The sequence below is a fragment of the Onychostruthus taczanowskii genome, unplaced genomic scaffold (genome assembly GCF_017590055.1).
Source record: "Onychostruthus taczanowskii isolate IOZ18803 unplaced genomic scaffold, ASM1759005v1 scaffold165, whole genome shotgun sequence".
Taxonomy (NCBI): Eukaryota; Metazoa; Chordata; class Aves; order Passeriformes; family Passeridae; genus Onychostruthus; species Onychostruthus taczanowskii.
Window position 1 is genome coordinate 4345 of NW_024498851.1, and position 18596 is coordinate 22940.

Sequence of the window (18596 nt, forward strand, 5' to 3'; positions counted from 1 at the left end):
CATCACAGAGAGGAGCAGACAAATATTTACCCATCCAGCTGAGGAGAATGATTTTACTGAAGAGCTAAAAGCGCTGCCTTGCCTGGGGTGTTTATTCTCAAATAAATCCCCTCTCTTCAGTCTCTTCCTTTCTTCAGAGCAGAACCAGTTGCCCTGAGCTGCTCTAACATGCACATAAACAAGCAAGGATTTCATTGCAGCTGAGTGAGGAGAGCCTGGTTTTGCCTATCTGAGTGTTTCTCCTGCTGCCAGGACACATTTTTCATCTTATTTCATGCAGGTTTTTTGCTGTTTGTGACACTATGGGGGTGATTTCTGGGGTATAAAGGAAAGCCTGTTGGCAGATTTGCTGAAGAAACAAGGTGTGACACGAGCTCAGAGCTTGAGGGGGTGGTTCTTGGACCTGTGGGAACAGCTCCAGAAGGATTTCTTTTAGCTGAAAGGGCAAGTAGATTTTGAGATAATCATAAAAAACATCCATTCCTCTCCAAAACTGAAGTGGTGATTTAGGTACCACTAAAGGAACATGTTATGGAGCTCATTTGTAACTCATAGTTTGTTTGGTTGCATTAATTGGGGCTGAGAACAGCCTTCCTGCAGCCTTCCCCACCAGCTCCCACCCCTTGGGCATCACTAAAATAACCCCAGCTGCCTGGGTTAGCAAATTATTCTTGCCACAGATTAAAAATACAATAACTAACTAATAATGTTTGCATCCTTAGAGCGCTTTGAGCACAACCCAGGTATTGCTTAGACTTCAGAAGTCCCACAGGGAGGAGGATTACCAGAACTCCCTTTTCTGCCTGGGGCAGGGCACGCTCCTGAGATGTGTCTTTGCTCCAAGGTCTCTCCCTGGCCCTGTCCTGGGGACAACAGCTGGAGAAAGTTTTTTCCATAAAGTGGAGGCCAGATCAGTTTGTATCCACAGACTGTCCCTTCCACAGGCAGCAGTTCCACCTGGACAATCTTTTCCATTTGCAGAATCCCCTGAAAGCTCTCAGACTTTTCACTCCCTACCTCTGGGTACCTAAATCTGCATTACAAGCAGCAAGTCCCATGTCCCAGGCTGGGGAATGGATCAAGGCATCCTCCTGGTGCAGGGCAGGCTCCTCAGAGGATGCTGAGCTCACAGCTGGTGCAGACACCAAAAACCAGGCAGGATTTAGCACCTGGAAGCAGCAGTGCAGAGCTCAGCCCCAGAGCAGCAACCTTTATAGGATCCAACAGCAGCTTTCAGCATTAAAGGTCTCCATTCAATAGAGAAGCTGCAATGTTCTTTCCCATTTTGCCAATATTTACAAGTGAGATGCAAGGAAGAGCCCAGGCTGGGGAGTGCTGGGCATCCCACTGGGGTGGCTGAGGATAAGGGAGGGGAGGTGACAGGCTGGGGACAGACAGAAGGCACCAGCAGCAAAGCCCAGCTATAAAATGTTTGGAACCATCAAATGAGACTGCAGCAAACAGAACAGGAGCACCAGGATACACCAGTCACTACCAACAACCTCGTACATGTGTTCCCCCTGCACAAAAAATGAAGGAAAAATGTCCCAAGTCCTCAGGATTAACCTAAAAGCAGACACTAAGATGATTATGTAGGAACCAAATTTAATCATGTCCTTTCTTTAAGTAGTATAAAGTAAGATTCCAATCCCACTGGCTTCCCAGGGGCATGTTCAGACCCCATAAGGTTCAAGGGAAAATAATGACATATATTTTGACAGATGGATGTCACTGGTTTTTACTCTCTGAATTGAAGAATGAAATTCCTGATTATCCACACAGTCTGTAAGTCAACAGGCACAAAAATGGCTGTATTTGCCTTGTTGTATTTACCTTTTTAAGTGTAATCTCTTACCAGTTATCAAACTATTGAGATGAAGCTTCTAACCCCAAGTTTAGAAGCAACCTATGGATGAAATAGCAGCATCAGCATATACATAAAAATCAGTGTCTTAAAATGAAATTAAAAATTAAAGCCTTTAAAAAAAATCAAAATATCAACTTGTGAACTTGTGCTCTATATCTTTCTACAAACCCTCCACCAACATTTTCCATCCCAGGAACCTCTCCCAATTTGGGTCATTTTCAGGAAATTAAAGTTTAAAAGCATCAGGTACACAAGAGATTAAGCAAAGAGAAGGAAATGAAATAAAATAAAGCCCAAATCTGCCACTCTTTTCAGCTGGAGACCATGGTCCGTGGGTGCAGGACTGGGTGCATTCCCAGCTCTGTGGGAAGAGCAGCCCTGGCAGATGTCCCTGGAGCACTAAGCTGTTCTGTGTGGCAGCATATCCCCATGCTCCAGGGCTCTGTGCCATCCCAGGGCTCTCTGCACATCCAGGGAATCTCGTGTGACTCCTCTGCTTTACAGCACTGCCCTGACTAAAGCCACAGCTGGGAGCAAGACTTACACTGTGCAAAACTGAGGGACCACAGGAAAAGGGAAGAGAAAGAAAGACACAGAGAGGGACAATGTTCTCTCCAAGAGCAAGATCTCATCCTCATTTCCCTGATATCCAAAGACATTTTGCCTTCATCTCCACACCAGGAGCAGCACTCCTGATGTACACAAGTGCATTAAATAAAACAGTTGCCCTCCTACAGGAATGTGCCCCCTGTTGATGGAGTGACAAAACTGTCCTTTGTCCCCTTAAAAAGGAAATAAGCCCTGAAGTTTTTCTCTTCGATTAGGTGAAAAGGCATCTCAAACTTCACCTCAAACTTAAGGATAGCTGACTGGACAGGAGCCAAAAAGTCCTGCCAGAGCAATTCACTAGAAAAAGAAGAGAACAAAGAAATTAATCACTTTTGTGAGGTGTTTTACCAGGGGCAAGGACTCTTACACCTGGCTTGGTTTTTCTCTGTGAAGAGTTTGTTATTTTGCCTTTTATTAAAACCTTTTATTTTCCAACACTACCACAGGAGCCATCCTGCGATTTTATGCCTTCTAAGGTAGCTGAGCTATCTTGGGTGTGAAATAGATCTCCAAGACATTATGAGACCTGGCTCGAGGAGACTCGTAAAACCAGTCTTTAATGCCATTTTTTTTTCCCCCTGATGCTTGAAGTAGAGAACACAAAAACACAAGGAGAACGTCTCTGGGGAGAAAAGAACCCTTGAGAGGAGCACAGCCGCGTTCCTGGGGTGAAGCACAAGGCACGCATGGAGGAGTGCAGGGCTCCCGCTGCTCCTCGGATCCTCCCGCCCGGCTTTCCTGGCTCGCTCCACTCTGCTGGGCTCGGGCTGGTTCTGTTCTGCCGTGCAGGGCCCGGGCTGGGCGGTGAGGGCCATGAGGGGGTGAGGGCAGCCAGCCCAGGTCCTCCTGCCCGGCTTTCCTGGCTCGTTCCACTCTGCTGGGCCCGGGCTGGGCGGTGAGGGGATGAGGTGGTGAGGGCAGCCAGCCCAGGCCCTCCAACCCAGCTTTCCTGGCTCGCTCTGTTCCTGCTGGGCTCGGGCTGGTTCTGTTCTGCCGTGCAGGGCCCGGGCTGGGCGGTGAGGGCCATGAGGGGGTGAGGGCAGCCAGCCCAGGCAGCCGCGCCCTCAGGCCGCGGCCTCGTCCTCGCACACGTCGGGAAGCTCCGGGTCCCTGGCTGCTTCTCTGCTGCCCTGTGTTCTGCACGGGTGGTGAGGAAAGAAAGTCATTGTGGGCACACAGCAAGGCAGGGGGGGTTTATATCAACAGGGAGTAGCAATGAACCAGCCTGCTGTGCTGGTACTATGTGAACACTCAGCAATATCCCAGCACGATGCCCTGTGGATGGGCAGCTTGGCCTGGACACCTGCTCCCAAAAACTGATCTCTCCACTGTAGTAATTACATGTCCTCTGAATAGAGAGAGCCATGGTTCTCCCAGGAAAATCCTGGGAAGCTGGGCGGAAGCTGTGGGAAACTTAAGAGGAAAGAATTCCAACAATTATTATCTCTCTTTCTGTAACCATTGTTTATAGATATGGTTCTCCAGAGTGTGCTATTCATAGTTCACCAGTAGTGTGAGAGAAGATTCCTAAAGGCCAATCAGGTCTTAGGTCCACCATTGTTTCTATAAGAACTGTAGATTTCCAATAATGAAGTGCTTTTCAAGCCTTCTGATGATGGACTCTCTGTGTCACCTTTGGCTGTCCCCGATACCCCTTTGGTCATACTCCACTTCCCTGAATGCCCTTCTTCATGAGGAGGTATATGGTTTTAGGGGAAAGTCTTGCAGACCAGCAGCATGGTTTCTAGTTTGCATTTGGAGAGTTCTGGCTTGCTCTCCTTTAATTTGATTTTTTAAATAAAGATCAGAGGGATGGGTTGTTCCCACAGCTGCTTCTCCAGAGTGCTGCTGTAAATGGCAGTAAAGCTAAATGTTTCTACCAGAACCCAGTTTTTCCTACACAAAAACTGTGTGATTTTGGTTTCTGTGAGTCTGCCTGGTCCCCAAAAACAGCAGTCCCCAAAACCTGAGAGCAGCAGCCCTAAAACCTCAGCCAAGGTCACTTCCTTGCACTGAACACACACCACACTAACTTCAGCCTTTTCCTCCTACTCCTAACTTTGGATGTTTTCCTATGTAGAAGGCTGAGCTGTACTGCACTCCAGGGCACCCTCGAGGAGCAGCACCTGCACCCAGCCCAGCGCCCCCCAGACAGCATGTGACTGTCCCTGGATGGAGAAAAGGAGACACCTCCAGGTGCCACCCACAGCAGAAACTGATCACAGGCAGGTGACTTCACCTAGAACACCCATTTCTCCATCGTAAAGATATCCACAACACAAGGGAGGTGATCATTTCCAAGTATTGTCTCTCCCAGGTGTCCAGCCTTGCTCACAGCAGTCTGGCTGTAGCACAGAATCATGGAATGGTTTGGGTTGGAAAGAGACCTTGAAGATCACCTTGTCCATCCCCTGCCATGTGCAAGGACACCTCACCTTCCACCCTCCCAGGCTGCTCCGAGCCCCATCCAACCTGGCCTTGGGCACTTGCAGGGACAGGGGCAGCCACAGCTGCTCTGGGCATCCTGTGCCAGGGCATTCTGTAGAACCTGCATGGACAAGCCAGCTTGGCAGTGGAGCGTCAGTGCTGTTGCATGTGCCTGGAGGACACAGTGTTTGGGGGCTCTGGGGGTATTTCCTGGCTAGGAACAACACAAAGTACACACAGGGCTAACCTAATTTTTGAAGAAACCAGAAATGATCAAAAATCATGTTCCCTTCTCCCTTCACTTCAGCAAAGCTCTGCAATAAACCTGACCTTGAACCCATGGACAGGGAAGGCTGAGGAACAGCCCTGCCTTCAGTGCCTGTCATCTCCCTCTTCAAATGATTGATCACCTCATTTAGCAGCAGGAGCTCTGTTCTGTGGCAGCTCAGCACAGCCCAGCTCCCTGTCTGGCACATCCTGCTGATCCTGTTCCTGTCAGGGCTGTCTTCAATGCTGTCCCACCACTCTGAGCAGCCTCTGCCTCTCCAAACACCTCCATGTCAGGCTAAGAGGACCCTCAGGGTGGCAAACACCAGCCAAAAAGCTGGGGCTGCCTGTGAAGCAGCAGAGATGCAGTACCAGAGCTCCATGTCTGCACAGGAGCCAGGCTGCTGCTGAGAGGCCTGAGGCTGGATGAGAATCTCCAGTAAATAACTCTTGGTGAGAAATAAGACTCTATTTCTCCTACATTCTGTAAACCACAGGGGAGCAAAGCCTGGTTTGTGCAGTTACCCAGGAGAGTGCATGGCTGTGGGGGGATCACAGCCACTGGGGATTCACACGAGTTTCATGTCCCACAAGGAGTGAGCTTCCCCACTCTGCCCTCCAAACACAGGAGCACGGGACAGGGAGGCTGTGGGACAACCAGCACAGCACAAACACACACCCCTGGCAAGTGCTTAATTCTTCCAGGAGCCCCCATTCAATGCAGGCTGCTTGAGTCCCTTCCTCCCTACGGAAATGCAGCAGCAGGAGGCAGTAGCACCACAGCACTCCCCATCTGCCTCTGCCTGCCTTCTCCTGGCTATTTTTGGAGAATCTCTGCAAGTCCTTCCTCACTCAGAGCAGGTGACATCCTGGCTCTGGCCCATCCATGTGTCTCAGAGCAATAAACCAGGCCAGACAGAATCTCCAAAGTGCTGGAGCTGCTCCCAAAGGTATTTAGAGATGTGTGGTTGTTTCCCAGTCTCTCAGCCCAGATCTTCCAGCCTGGCTGGAGGCTGTGTCCTGCCTACCACTGGATCCTACGACTTCCCACTGAGGTGTCTGTAAGCAGCTCATCATGGTTTGCATTAATGTTATTTTGTTATTTAACAGAATTAACCGGACCAACACTTCCTAGAAGGGTCTGTGCAAGTGGTGAACAAGTGATCACGTTTTGATGAAGTCCTGGCTGGGGTGGTCACTTGGAGCAACCAGTTTTGGTCTGCCCTGAGCCCTCCCAGTGCTGCAGCAGAGGCAGAAGCACAAGGGAGTGGTGGAGCATCTGGAGGAGAGATGGCTCCAGCCCTTTCTTTTGCATAACTACTAAATATTAAACTCAAATTCCAAAGCTCAGCCTTTCCCAAATTCTGTAGCTATTCCCTCTGCAAATGGAGCTGAGCACCACTTCCTGCTAAAACCCAAGTGGTTTTTTTCACCCCTCCCTCCCTAAAAGCAGCCCAAAGAATCACAAATAGAAATAATAATAAAAAGTATACATAAACATTAGTGTCACACACACAGAATGACTGCAGTAAAACTGCTCCTACAGGAAGGAAGGATGGAGCCAAATGCTCTCACTACCACACAAATCACACAGGCTCAGCAGGGGACACAGGTTTCTACAGCACCCAGGGAAAACACAGACATGGAATTACCTTAAAGATGGATGCAAATATACAGATGTGTTTAAGAGGAATCTGTCCCTGAGAGCAAAACAATGAGACAAAGGAAGAAAGTGATCATGAAGACAATGGCAGCAGGTGAAGGAGCTTGTATTTCTGTGCCTGTCCAGCCTAGAGTGCAGAGTGGAATGGGGATGGAACATCAGCCACCTTTACCTAAGGACAGATGAGGCAGGCACTGGTAGCACTGGAACAAACCCTCTCCAGCCCTTACCACTGCTGAAAGCTGCAGATGGCTCCCCACACACTGCTGGTGTCCAGGTGTGCTGCCCTGCCACCTCTGGGCTTTTGTATCCCTTGTGCAATGGGGCAGAGCCCCAGGAGCACTGGTCCCCTCACTGCTGGTGGTGGATCATTCCAGAGGAAAATCCTGTGCCACAGCCCTTTGAGGACACCCACCTGCATGTGGGGCATGGCTCTTCCCACAAACATGCAGTTCTCTCTTTGGGAGGAGCTGTTTCTGCTCAGAGACCAGAAGGGCCAGCCACTTCTCACTTTTTTTTATCTCCTTTTCCCCCTTAGCTTCCTTGTGCCTAACCCACATGGACAATATGCCCCTAAGGGCAGTGACCCTTCTGGTCTCTTTTTGGGAAGATTGGAAACAGGGTAGGCTTTTTAAATACCAACTGATCTCCCACAGAGGAGCTGACAACCACATTTCATCAACAGTATTAGCAGCCATAATGGGAAAGTAAATTGGGTCTGTCAAAACACAGCCATTAATTTGATAGGTAGTACTTGCAATAAATGAGAGCAATAAAATGTGGTGAAACCAGGGCTGACTCAGTTAGGAGAAATGTGGAGAAGGCAGAAGAAATGCAGCAAACACTGCTACCAGAAATCCAGAACTTAGCTGTGAATGCTGAACTGGGCTTAAAAAATACTCTGGAGCTGGAACATTAGAAAACATCAGTTGCTTCTGCAGCCACCATTAATGATGGGCCTGAACCTGGCCATGGTCTGCAGGATCTGTAAGACTCCATGAATCACTGCCTCTCCTGGGAGATCCTGCAGGAAAGGCAGGATCCAGTGACACTGCCCAGCTGACAGGGAGGTGACAGCTGGCAGCTCTCACACCATTCTAGGTGTGCAAAACAACGACTGCTAAATGGGGCATCATCCTTTTAGTTCCCCTCCACCTGCTGAGTGTGTCTGCACTGAACATCTGCCTTTTAAACTGCTCAGTGCTGATAAACAGAGCAATAAATAACAGCTAGGAGAGGATTCACTTCTTCCCGGTCTAAAGAGTGTTAAAAAAATGTCCTGTCCTCCCAGTATTGACTTCAGAACTGTTTCACATCAGTGGTGTCTTAATGGTGTCCTCTAAAGGCATCAAGGCCACAGCAGGAAAGCCCTGCTGCTACCACAGATATCTGCCCAGAGCATTTCCAGGGACAGAGCCCAGCATGCTGTGTAGGTAATGCAGGGAGAAATTACAAAAAGATTCACATTATTTAGTTTCCTCCTCTCCAAATCCCAAAGAGTGAGCTTGAAGGACAGCTCCATTTTAAGAGTCATCAATTAGGCATCAAATAGCAGAAAGCTCTGGTACCAGAGCTCAGCTCACTGCCAGAGGATTTCCTACAGAGTGTATCCTCAGAAATGGCACGGATGTAAGATGCTTGAAGCAGCGGTGAGTGGGGCCCTGGCAATTTCACATTCAGCCCAATTAAATAAATTGAATGTGAAACTGGAGTATTCTAATTGCTTTCCTTTTTTTTTTCTTTTTCTGTAGAAACACAACAAGTTATTTCCTACCTACAACCAGAAGGAGATGCAATATTACAAAATCTGACTTATGTCCCTCTGAAGACCCTGCCACTGGGACAAGGAGCTCTGTGCAGGAGAGCTTGGCAATGTGTGGCTCATTTTTTTCTCAGTTCCTCCAGGGCAGCCACATGTCCAGAGCACAGTGATGGCTGCAGGCACTGCTTTTCTGGCAGGTCCCAATTTTGGGGTCCCTGTGCAGCTACAAGCATGATGGACATGCAGAAACTCTCTGCAGAGCCTTACTACAGCAATATTATCTGCTCCTGCATGATCCTAAAGCTTTACAGAAATCCAGACTCACTTGAAACTTATTTTAACACAGCTCAAATCATAACATTGGCACTTTATATGTGTAGCAAGGGTGGTTTTTCCAGGGAACAAGCAATATGAATTAAGAAGTGGATGAGCTGGGTGTCTACTCTGTTTGCCCCAGAGGAAATAACACTGTCATCAAGAGATAACTTACTGAACAATGAATATTTCCCATTTAGCTGTGGTTCACTTGAGATTAATGTCATTAGATCCAACACATCTATTTAAATTTGAAGTTATTTTCATTAGATTCAGTCAGTAAAATGTTTTCCAAAGTTTGAAATAATATTAATCCATATGCCTTAAAAGGAGCATCCCTGCTGTGGTGTTTAATATACAACACCATTTGTTGGAGAGACTTGGCAAGTATCTTTCTTTTAAACAACAGTTTTGAGATGGGTTCTCAAAGCTCCAGTTGTGCATGAAATAACTTAGGATTAAGTCAATTATTACTGCCAAAAATTGGCACTGATGGCATGAGACTGAGAAATTAAGCACAGGGATTGGTGCAGTGGAGAACTGGCACATTCATATTGATTTTGGATATTTCTAAGTGCTCACACAGCTGGGCAGAGGCCAGCCCAGCATGGCTGCAGCTCCTTCCCTGGCCTGGCATGGCTTTGTAAACTAAGGGCACCAGACACAGCAGCACAACAGTGGAAATGACACACTACTATAAAAATAAATCTTTTAGTCTGTACAAGGAGTCTGAAAACACACAGGACCAGAATGAGCTGAGACAGGGAAAGATGCTGGGTTTCAATGAACTGAAAAAAATCTGAATAGCAACTTTAAAAAGGAGACAAAAGTGGAGGCTTACAGCTCATCTTGAAAGCCTAAGAATATTTTATAAAGGACAAGACATTGATAATGTGGCTGATCAGAAGTTTCACAGCTACCTGAGATCAAATGAACTTTGGTTTTAAGGAGATACTAAAGCCCCCAGCTCCAGGCAGGAACCAGCATCAAGGGTCAAGGAGTTTTCCCACCACCTGGGTGAGTTTTCAAGCACCTCAAATGAAGGTAGAAGGGAACAGGTCCCTTTTGGAAACAGGCCCAGGGTTACCACCCTGAAATATCAGTTCAGGCTGGGTTTGAAAAGAAAGTCTGCCTTGCTCTCCAAGTTACCTGTCTGGGACAGTGGAAAGAATAAAATACATTTTTTTTCAAATTTAGTAAACGTTTCCCCATTTCAGAGCAATGCAATGCAGTCACCAGGAATGATAGTGAAGATGTGAGTAGGGACATGTGTCCAATTAGCAATAACTAATTTGGAAGCCATTGAATGAAGAGAAACAAATCAGGGCAAATCCCTTGTGCTAAGAGCTGTGACTGCCATGCTCCAGATGTGTCCCACAGCAGCACTCATGAGCAGGGTGTTTAAATGCCAAACTGGTGTCTGGCAGTGGACAGCAAGACAAAGTCTTCATTAAGTCTCCAATACCCAGCTGGGGACCTAGAACATGATCATCCTTAATTGAGCTGAGCCCTGAAATCCCCATACACCTGTGAGAGACAGAGACTCCTCTAATTGTGTTATCAGTGGTGCAGTGAGGCTCAGCACACCCTCCTGGGAGTCTGCTAGGAATGGGACTGGGATTCTGGGTGGAAAAGAATCATTTTGGGACAACACAGCTTTGTTGTCAGCCACAGCCTTATAGATCTTGTGGGGCGAGAACTTTATTTATAGAACAATTGTCCCAGATCAGGCTACTGGTCTAGCTGTTATTTACTGGACTGATGACCCAGAATCCTGGCTCTGAAAGGAATCAGTGACAAAAATGAAGGAGAAAGAGTAAGAACCAAGCAAAGGACAGAAGAATTCTCTCCCCATCCCCGTACACATCATCATGGTTAAAAACTGATGATGAATCTATTAGTCATCAAGATCTCTATTCCCTTTTTAATCCCAATATAGTAATTTATACCCACCCTCCAAAGTATCCCCTTGCAATGTGTTCCACTATTTCATTAACTGGCAAAAAACTGTGTGGAAAAAAACACTGTATGTGTTCTTGAGTGAAAAGGCAATTTCAAAGTGTTCTCTTTTGTCTGACCATGATGTCTCTGCCCAGACTTGGGTCCCAGACCCCAGGTCAAATCCCATAATCTCATTTTGTGTTAAAAAACCTGCATAAACTGCTCATTTGGTACCATTTCTGTGGTCCATAGAAAGGAGAGAAGAATTAAACCCTCCAATATATATCCGAACTAGAACCTAATTAAACTTATTTCACTTCAGCAATCTGTAATGGATCTTTGATCACAGAATTATAAACTATCAGGTGAAAAAACAGACTCAAGTTTAGCACCTTACATGTATTTATGCCAAACCTATCTTACAGAGAGAACTGCATCTATAAAAGAGTTTTTAGGCTGCAGCATTACACTGCACTTCAATCTGAGAGGACTTGAGGTAGGTTTTATCTCCAGTGTTTGATGCAGATGGGAGTTTTGCCTTTAAATGCTACAGAAGAGATTTGCAAAGTGCTTCCCCCACCCTTCCTCCCCACAGGCCTTGGCCCAGGCTGTGCTGCAGAGCCAAGCACGGCTGTAGGTACCTACATCAGCAGGTTCCCTGGAGCAGACATGGATCTCTCCTCCCTCCTCGTCTGCACCTCAAAGGGGTTCCCAAAGGAGCGTTTCCTCAGCATGGCCTTCACCAGGATCTTTGAGGAAGAGAACAGAGCAGTGAGAACAGCAGGACTGGCTCCTGGAAGCCAGTTCAAAGAAGGAACAACAGCTTCTTTAATAATTCAGCTGACATTTTACAGCAAAGAGCACGAAGCAAAGCTGTTTGAGAGAGCCAGGCTGCTGCAGCAGTCAGACACAAGAAGTTCCCACCAGGTCAGACTGCTGAGATTTCATGCCAGGAACACACATGTCCCCTCTCCAAACCTCCTCCAGCAGCTGAAGGCTTCAGCCCAGCCCCCTGCTCAGAGGAGGTGGTGTGTTTCCCACGTACCACAGCAGGCAGGCTGGGGATGGTCTTCACAGAGTTCTTGACCTCCTCCTCGGTGACCTCCACCACGGAGCAGTGCTCCTCCTCCAGCGGCAGCGGCTCCGCGCCGCCCCGGCTCAGCCAGGGGTGCACCTGCACGGGGACACACAGCTCTGGGCTGCCACAGAAACGGGGCACAGGCCTCACTGCTGTCACTACTACTCCCTCTCCCACTGCCAGAGGTGGTTTCTAACCAGCCTCCTTGGAAATGGCTGCAGTCTGGCTCAGTGCTGTCACACCTGCTGCCACCCACCAGCACCATGGCACTCTCTGAATCAAGTTTGAAACACTTTGACAACCTGAGTTATCTGGAGCATTTTCATTCTTTGTCTTGCATGCAGCAGAGCAAAGCCCCCTTTTCTTGCTGCCTCTCATGGGATGGTTTCTTGGCTGGGAGCAGGAGGAAAGCCCTGTCTGAGGGCATGGGCTGAGCACAGAGCCCAGCCTGACACATCCTCTGTCAGAGTCCAAGGCAAGTCCCCAGGGACACCAGCCAGGGACACTCAGCTCTGCTCTTCTACCCACAGGGTCTCACAGTGTGCCTGCAAGAGCTGTCAAGTGAAATCCCATAAATACAGCTCCAAACCTGCCTTTGGCCTCCTGGGCATAGAGGGAAGGGATGTCACAATTTTTTCCTGAAGCTCAGCCTTTCTAGTGTCAGCTTTGGTGGCAATACTGGTGTTGGCCTGGGACAAAGCAAAGCAGAGCTTGCCCTGTAGAGCACGCTGAGGGATCTCTATGGAAATTTTGAGATCTTCCAGCAGGTCTAAAGCCTTGGTGAGGGGTGACAGGAGGACAGCAAGCCCACACAAACTCAGAATGAAACCACAACGTGTGAAGCATTGTGCTCTGCCAGGCCTGTTCATTTTTTCTATTATTAAACATCTCCCAAATAATGGTGATAAAAAAAAAAAATGTGCTGCCCTGAGGCCACTGGCCACACAAGGACCAGCGGAGGAACACACATCCAGTCCCTGGAATGCACATCCAACACTGCCAGCCCAGGCTCAGCAGCTAGCAGCTCCCCTGACAATGCTGATTCTCCCAGGGATTCACTGAGATCAGCCAGCTTTTGAGTAGTTTTCATTTAAATAAGCAAACAAGAAAGCTTTTGTCAATATTCCCTGAGCAAGAAGCAGTATTGGAGCTGTGGCTGCAAAATGAGTGCTCTCCTTCTCCAAGGGAGGGTGCTAGAGACAGCTCCCAGCACAAACAGTGGGGACAGCTCTGCCTCATTAGAAGGTACCAAAGGACATAAAATCAGCTGAGACTAAAAGCTCTAATATCAATTAGATAATGTCTTACCTTTATTTCAGGGACTGTTATCCTTGTTTCTGGATTTTTATCGAGCATGCGCAGTATCAGCTCCTTGAGCTCGTCACTTATCTGTGCTCTGAGTGAAGAAAACAGCAGGACACAGTTAACAAGGGAGTTGTAAATGCAGCAATGCACAGTTCTTACTGCAGGTACCTGGTAGAGAATCTGCTCTGCTCAGGAGGTACCTTCTCTGCAAAGCTGGCTTGGAAAAAAGGAAGGCAACAGAGTCACTGCTGCAGGGCTTGGTTATCCTGTCTTGGTTATCCTGTTCTGCCCCCTAACACAGCAGCACACGCTCAAAATGCAGGATGAGGGATCAGGTGAAGGGGGTCTAAGGACATTCTTGAAGACTGTACTACATAGGGGAATTTCTGTGGGGAGATTTGGAACAACAAAGTGCTCCTGAGGGCAGAACTGGAGTTGAACTCTGTGAATCAAGAGGGGCACAGCTTGATTTCCTGAACTTGCATCATGAGCAACTGTATGCTGGATAGAACACCCCCATCTGACATCCAAGTCCCCAGCTAAGCTTGCAGGTTGTGTTATTTAAATTGCTTCCAGAACACAGATTGCAGGCAGCCTGTAACTCAGTATCCCCTACCTGCAAAGCTCAGCCTTGGGGTAACAACAGCAGAGAATGAACAAATGCAAATAAGAGAAATATATCTAAATTTTTAACACTATTTCCAAGATGTAAATATGAGAGCACCTGAACCCAGAAGCCACTCTATTGACATGGAGCCCTTGGTGCTGCAGCCCAAAGGCTGCAATGACTCCTGTGGTTAATGATGCAGGAGATGCCTTTAAAATGCAGGATCTGAATGATCAAAGTGCTGTTGCACTAAAATGCCAGCATGTGACTGAATTGTATTAGGCAGTTGAAAGTCTGTGTCACAAATGACTCTAGAAGAATTGTGCTTCTTCATGGAGATGGAACTTAGCAGCACAAAATGTCATTCCCCAGGAAGGTTGGATTTGAGACTGAAAACAAGAGTGAGCACCAGGTGCTGTGCCCACCTCCTCTGCAGAGAAGGGAATAAACTATCACAAACCAAAATGCAAACCACATCACAGCAAGGGATATTTCAGTCTGATGAAAACAGAGCTGCTGTTTAATAATTCATGAATATTTTATTGGGACTTTGGCTATGAGATCTTTACAAACAACCACAAGGAAATGCTGCTTGTTCAGAGGCAAAAAGGGGGTTCAGTTTGAAGTCTAAACACTTAGAGTTGCATCAAGGCTCTGCTGTACACAGGCAGCAGAGCCCAGACAAGGGGAACAACAGGATGAGTCCTCAGAGACTTGGGTGATAATTTCAGTTGAAATGGAAAGACCGGTGCTGCTCTTGGGATAAGCTCCAGAGGAACAGCCATAGGCACTGACAGTGCATTCAGCAGCCCAGAATGAACAGATTCCTTCCAGACACCACAATGATGCAGGTGAGATGGCATTTTAAAAAATACTTTAAATCAGTTCTGTGCCAAAGTGTCAACAGCTTTACTCGAAATAAAATAAATGGAATATAAAATCACTTAACATTTCTGGGCACCAGACTGATTTTTACATAACACAGGATTGAAGTCCTAGGGAAAAGCCCCATCAACAGGATCACAAAGTGTCAGGTGGGTTATGGCCAGGTAACAGATCACATCACCCTGTCTCAGGTTTCCCTTCTCTCCAGTCTGCAGCAGTGTGAACACTGTGCCTGGTAGCATTTTTCCTTTGAAAAGCCTGCACTCTCTGGGATTCCTCACAGCCATAGTCCTGTAAGAGCTCTCAGGGAGATGCCAAGCACAGAGCTCAGCATCCATTCAGGAGGGTTGCCAGCACCCAGATCACTTTACAGGGTGCCTGCAGTTCAGGGAACATCGTCCTGGGCTTCACCAGGAGGGAGCTGCTGGCTCTGCTGACACGTTTGAAGAGAAACTTCAGCCTGCTTTTAGTCACGCCAGGATCCTCAGAGCGTGAGCTAAGCCCATTTACCTCGTGTCATGCCAAGGACTCAGTGACATGAATGAGAACTCCAGTGCCATAAATATTTATCCTGGTGTCTCTAAGGGAAGGGACAGGATGGTGACACCGGTACAGTCAGATCCATCTGTCCTAAAGGTTGTCAGGAAACAGGCAATGAGTTTCCATGGGCACTCTGCAAACAGGAATGTGTCTTTTGTAGCCATGGTGAAATAAATTGAAACCAAAATACTTCTCACTATAGAGAGGTGCTAATTCTCTGGGAGGTCAGGGTGGATCCACTCCAGTGAATTCCATGTCTCTGTGGCTGCCTCTAACAAACAGATGTGGTTTGGACAGCTGTCAACACCTAGTAACCCTCAGCTCCTCCAACAACCTAATCAGGGTGCAGCTTTTTTTAGACTGGGAGAACAGGTCACTAAGGAATCCACATAAATCATGCAGCCCAATTATGGCTGAAGGAAATGCCTGAATGAAGGAACAGATCTCAGCACAACCTAGTTAGCCCATTAAATGTTAATAACTTACTGCAGAGGCAGATGGGAACAGTCACTTGTAAGCTGACTGCTAACCCAAATACATGGTGGCTGAGGGAGGGGTGGGAGTTTTGCCAGCCTTGAGCAAAGGAGAAAACTGCCAGGGGAACATAAACAGGTTTGGGGATTTTTTTTTGCTGCAGTGCTGTCAAGACAAAGTCCTGTTCCAGCTGCAGGTAGGGACACAGCAGTGGAGCATGACCAGTCTTTGTGCTCCTAAAGCCTCAACTCAGTCACTCAGTCTGGGCCTGCCAGAGTTGCTCTTTGCCTACATTGGGGTCTGTGTGTGCCCTAAAAGTGGGCTGAGCCCCAGGGCCTTGGAGCTGCAGGTCCTGTGCAGGCTCCAGCTGGGCAGAGGGACTGAGCTGCCTGCAGTGGCTGTGGCTCCTCTCAGTGCAGGGCAATTAATGCAGCCCAGGTGTCTAAAAGAGGCCATCCTGAGTATCCATCCCTTTCTGTGCAATCAGAAGAAGTCTGGGACTGTCAAGGTACAGGCCCAGCCCTTTACTGTAATGTGAAAATTCAGTGAGCATCTCACAGAAGAGTCTTGCCTTGCCATAGATGTTGGATACATGCACATACCCAGGCTGCCTCACAACATCCATCCCTGCCTCTCCAATACCACACGTGCCTCTCATTAGAGTTTTAATTTGTGCTTGCTCCAAATCAAGTCATTTAATCTATACATTTTTATTGGAATGAACAATTAGGTCAAGAATTCTTTGCCTGACTACTGTGTGGATTTGGGAGGGAAAACAAAGAGTTCAGCTCTGGCTAATTCATCTGTCAGGAACCAGGGGAAACAAACTCTTCACCAGCAGGAAGGCACCAAAGGCCTGAAGCTGGAGGAAATGCTGAGGAGTGGCCAACACTTGAAGCTCCAGGAATAGTGACCAGGGAGTGTCACCCTCCTGCCACACTCTGACCATGAGCACTTATAGCTCAGGACTGAACCTGCACTGCTCAATGCCATGGGAGTGGCCTTGGCTTGTCCCCTTCCCTGCTGAGGACATGCTGTCACCACAGCTGGCCTTCCCACCTGAGCACCCCAGCACTGCACAGGGGCTCCCCTCCCTGACCAAAGCAGGGTGGGAGCAGACCCTCAGTAGATCACAGGTGAATCAATTCCTGGTTTTTCCATAACTGCCAGGTTTTTTCCTCTTTGCCAGTGCAGAAGACAGACCCATGTTTGTCTTGGGGTGTGCTGGAGGAGTGGGATTTGCTAAGCTGTGGTTGCACATCTCAGGCCAAGCACCCTTCCATCAAACAGTTCCCCTGCTCCAAGGGAAGGCCACAGGACAGGGATGTGTTTACTTAGAGCTTTATCACATTGCTTTTGAAAATGAGTACATTAAATCATTCTGGTGGCTGCTGCAGGGGAAGAGAGAAAACCCCAACCAAACCATGCATCCAGCATCTCCAGAGTCAGTAGGTGGGGCAGAACTTCCAAGATCCTGGAATCCCTTCACTTCCAAAGAGCCACTTCCTTTAGTCCCTGTCTGCACAGCAAGGACAGAGGAGGAGCAGAAGCACTCTGAACACCTCAACACCAGCACAAAACCCACAGGAAGGACCCAGGAGAACACAGAGCACCTCACCCACCCATGTCCATCCCCCCCTGGTGACCACTGTGCCACACAGAGAATAATGCTGAACACTGAACTTTATTTTACAGCAGCTGAGTAAAGTTTACTCACTCTTCTGGGAACTCTACAGGCTTGGTCTTGATCCTATTATGAAGACCCAGAATATATTCATCTATAAAAGGGCACTGTAAAACAAACAAAGAGATTTTCCAGTTGTCCAAGATCCTGGCATCACTCAGGCATTTGTCATTCATGTAACACCAAGTACAACCTCTGCACTCCCTGGATTTTACACAGAGATGGAAATAAATTAAATCTCCCCACATACAATAAATCGATTCATTCCTTATTAAAAAAATAAATTCAGAATAACAGCAGAAGCATCTGGGGAATACACAAGTGGACTGGAATACCCTCCTTCATCCAGCCTGCCAGGTGACCATGAACTGCCTCTGTCACCTCCCCTGGCCACTTCTCACCCAGAGCTGGATGCCTGGTGCCCGTGGGGTGGGATCTGCAGAGGGCAGAGGTTCAGAGGCTGCTCACACCTCCTGTTCTGCTCATCCTGGGACAGCAGGGGTGGCACATGGGGCTTCAGGCCACAGGGGAGGGAAAAGCCATGACAGGACACGGGGTGTGCAGAAGGCAGCACTGGAGAGCTGCCTCTGCCAAACTGGATCCCCCATCAGTCCCAACTCAGCTCTGGCAGCCAGAGCTTTCTGTAATCTGGTTCACAAAGTGCTGCAGCAGTTTGGGATCAATCCTGTACCTCTATCCACACTCTGGCTCATTTCTAAATGCAGGAAATGTGGATAAACTCCCCACAAACTGCTGGTGATGCTGCTCTGGGTTTGTAGCTCTGCATTCAGGGCCCAGTGCTGGAAATGATCCTTTCCACAGATCACAGCCTCAGCCCCTTCTGAGCTGCAGGGGGGTTTTTGAGCTTACAGAAGGCAGGTCTTTGTCTCTAATATTTGCCTTTATTTGGAAAGGAATGAATTAAAAGGCAGGCAGACAGTGCAGTGCAGGGCTCCAGCACTGAAAGGCAGCTTACCTTCCCATAAACAAAGCAGTACAGGGTGATTCCCATGGCCCACACATCCAGGGCCTGAAAGAGAGCATGAACAGAGAGTAAAGGAGAAGCAACACAGATAATCTGAGTAAACTGGATTTTCCCAGCATTTCAGAAAACACTCTTTGTATGGATCTAACATTTCTATGTCACATTGAAGTTGGGCTCCTAAGGGCAG

General features: G+C 47.9%; 1 protein-coding gene across 2 annotated transcripts in view; it reads right to left on the reverse strand.

Annotated features, from left to right (window-relative positions):
- Nucleotides 1–2903: 2903 nt before the first annotated feature.
- Nucleotides 2904–18596, reverse strand: part of CAMKK1 (calcium/calmodulin dependent protein kinase kinase 1) — a 90929-nt gene continuing 75236 nt past the window's right edge. For both annotated transcript variants that reach the window (XM_041399566.1, XM_041399567.1), the window contains exons 11-16: nucleotides 18401–18454; nucleotides 17458–17531; nucleotides 13238–13325; nucleotides 11897–12025; nucleotides 11497–11600; nucleotides 2904–3613 (exon numbers count right to left, since the gene is read on the reverse strand). In XM_041399566.1, coding sequence (XP_041255500.1) covers nucleotides 3541–3613; nucleotides 11497–11600; nucleotides 11897–12025; nucleotides 13238–13325; nucleotides 17458–17531; nucleotides 18401–18454 — 522 coding nt within the window. In that variant the 3' untranslated portion in view covers nucleotides 2904–3540. The remainder of the gene's footprint in view (nucleotides 3614–11496; nucleotides 11601–11896; nucleotides 12026–13237; nucleotides 13326–17457; nucleotides 17532–18400; nucleotides 18455–18596) is intronic.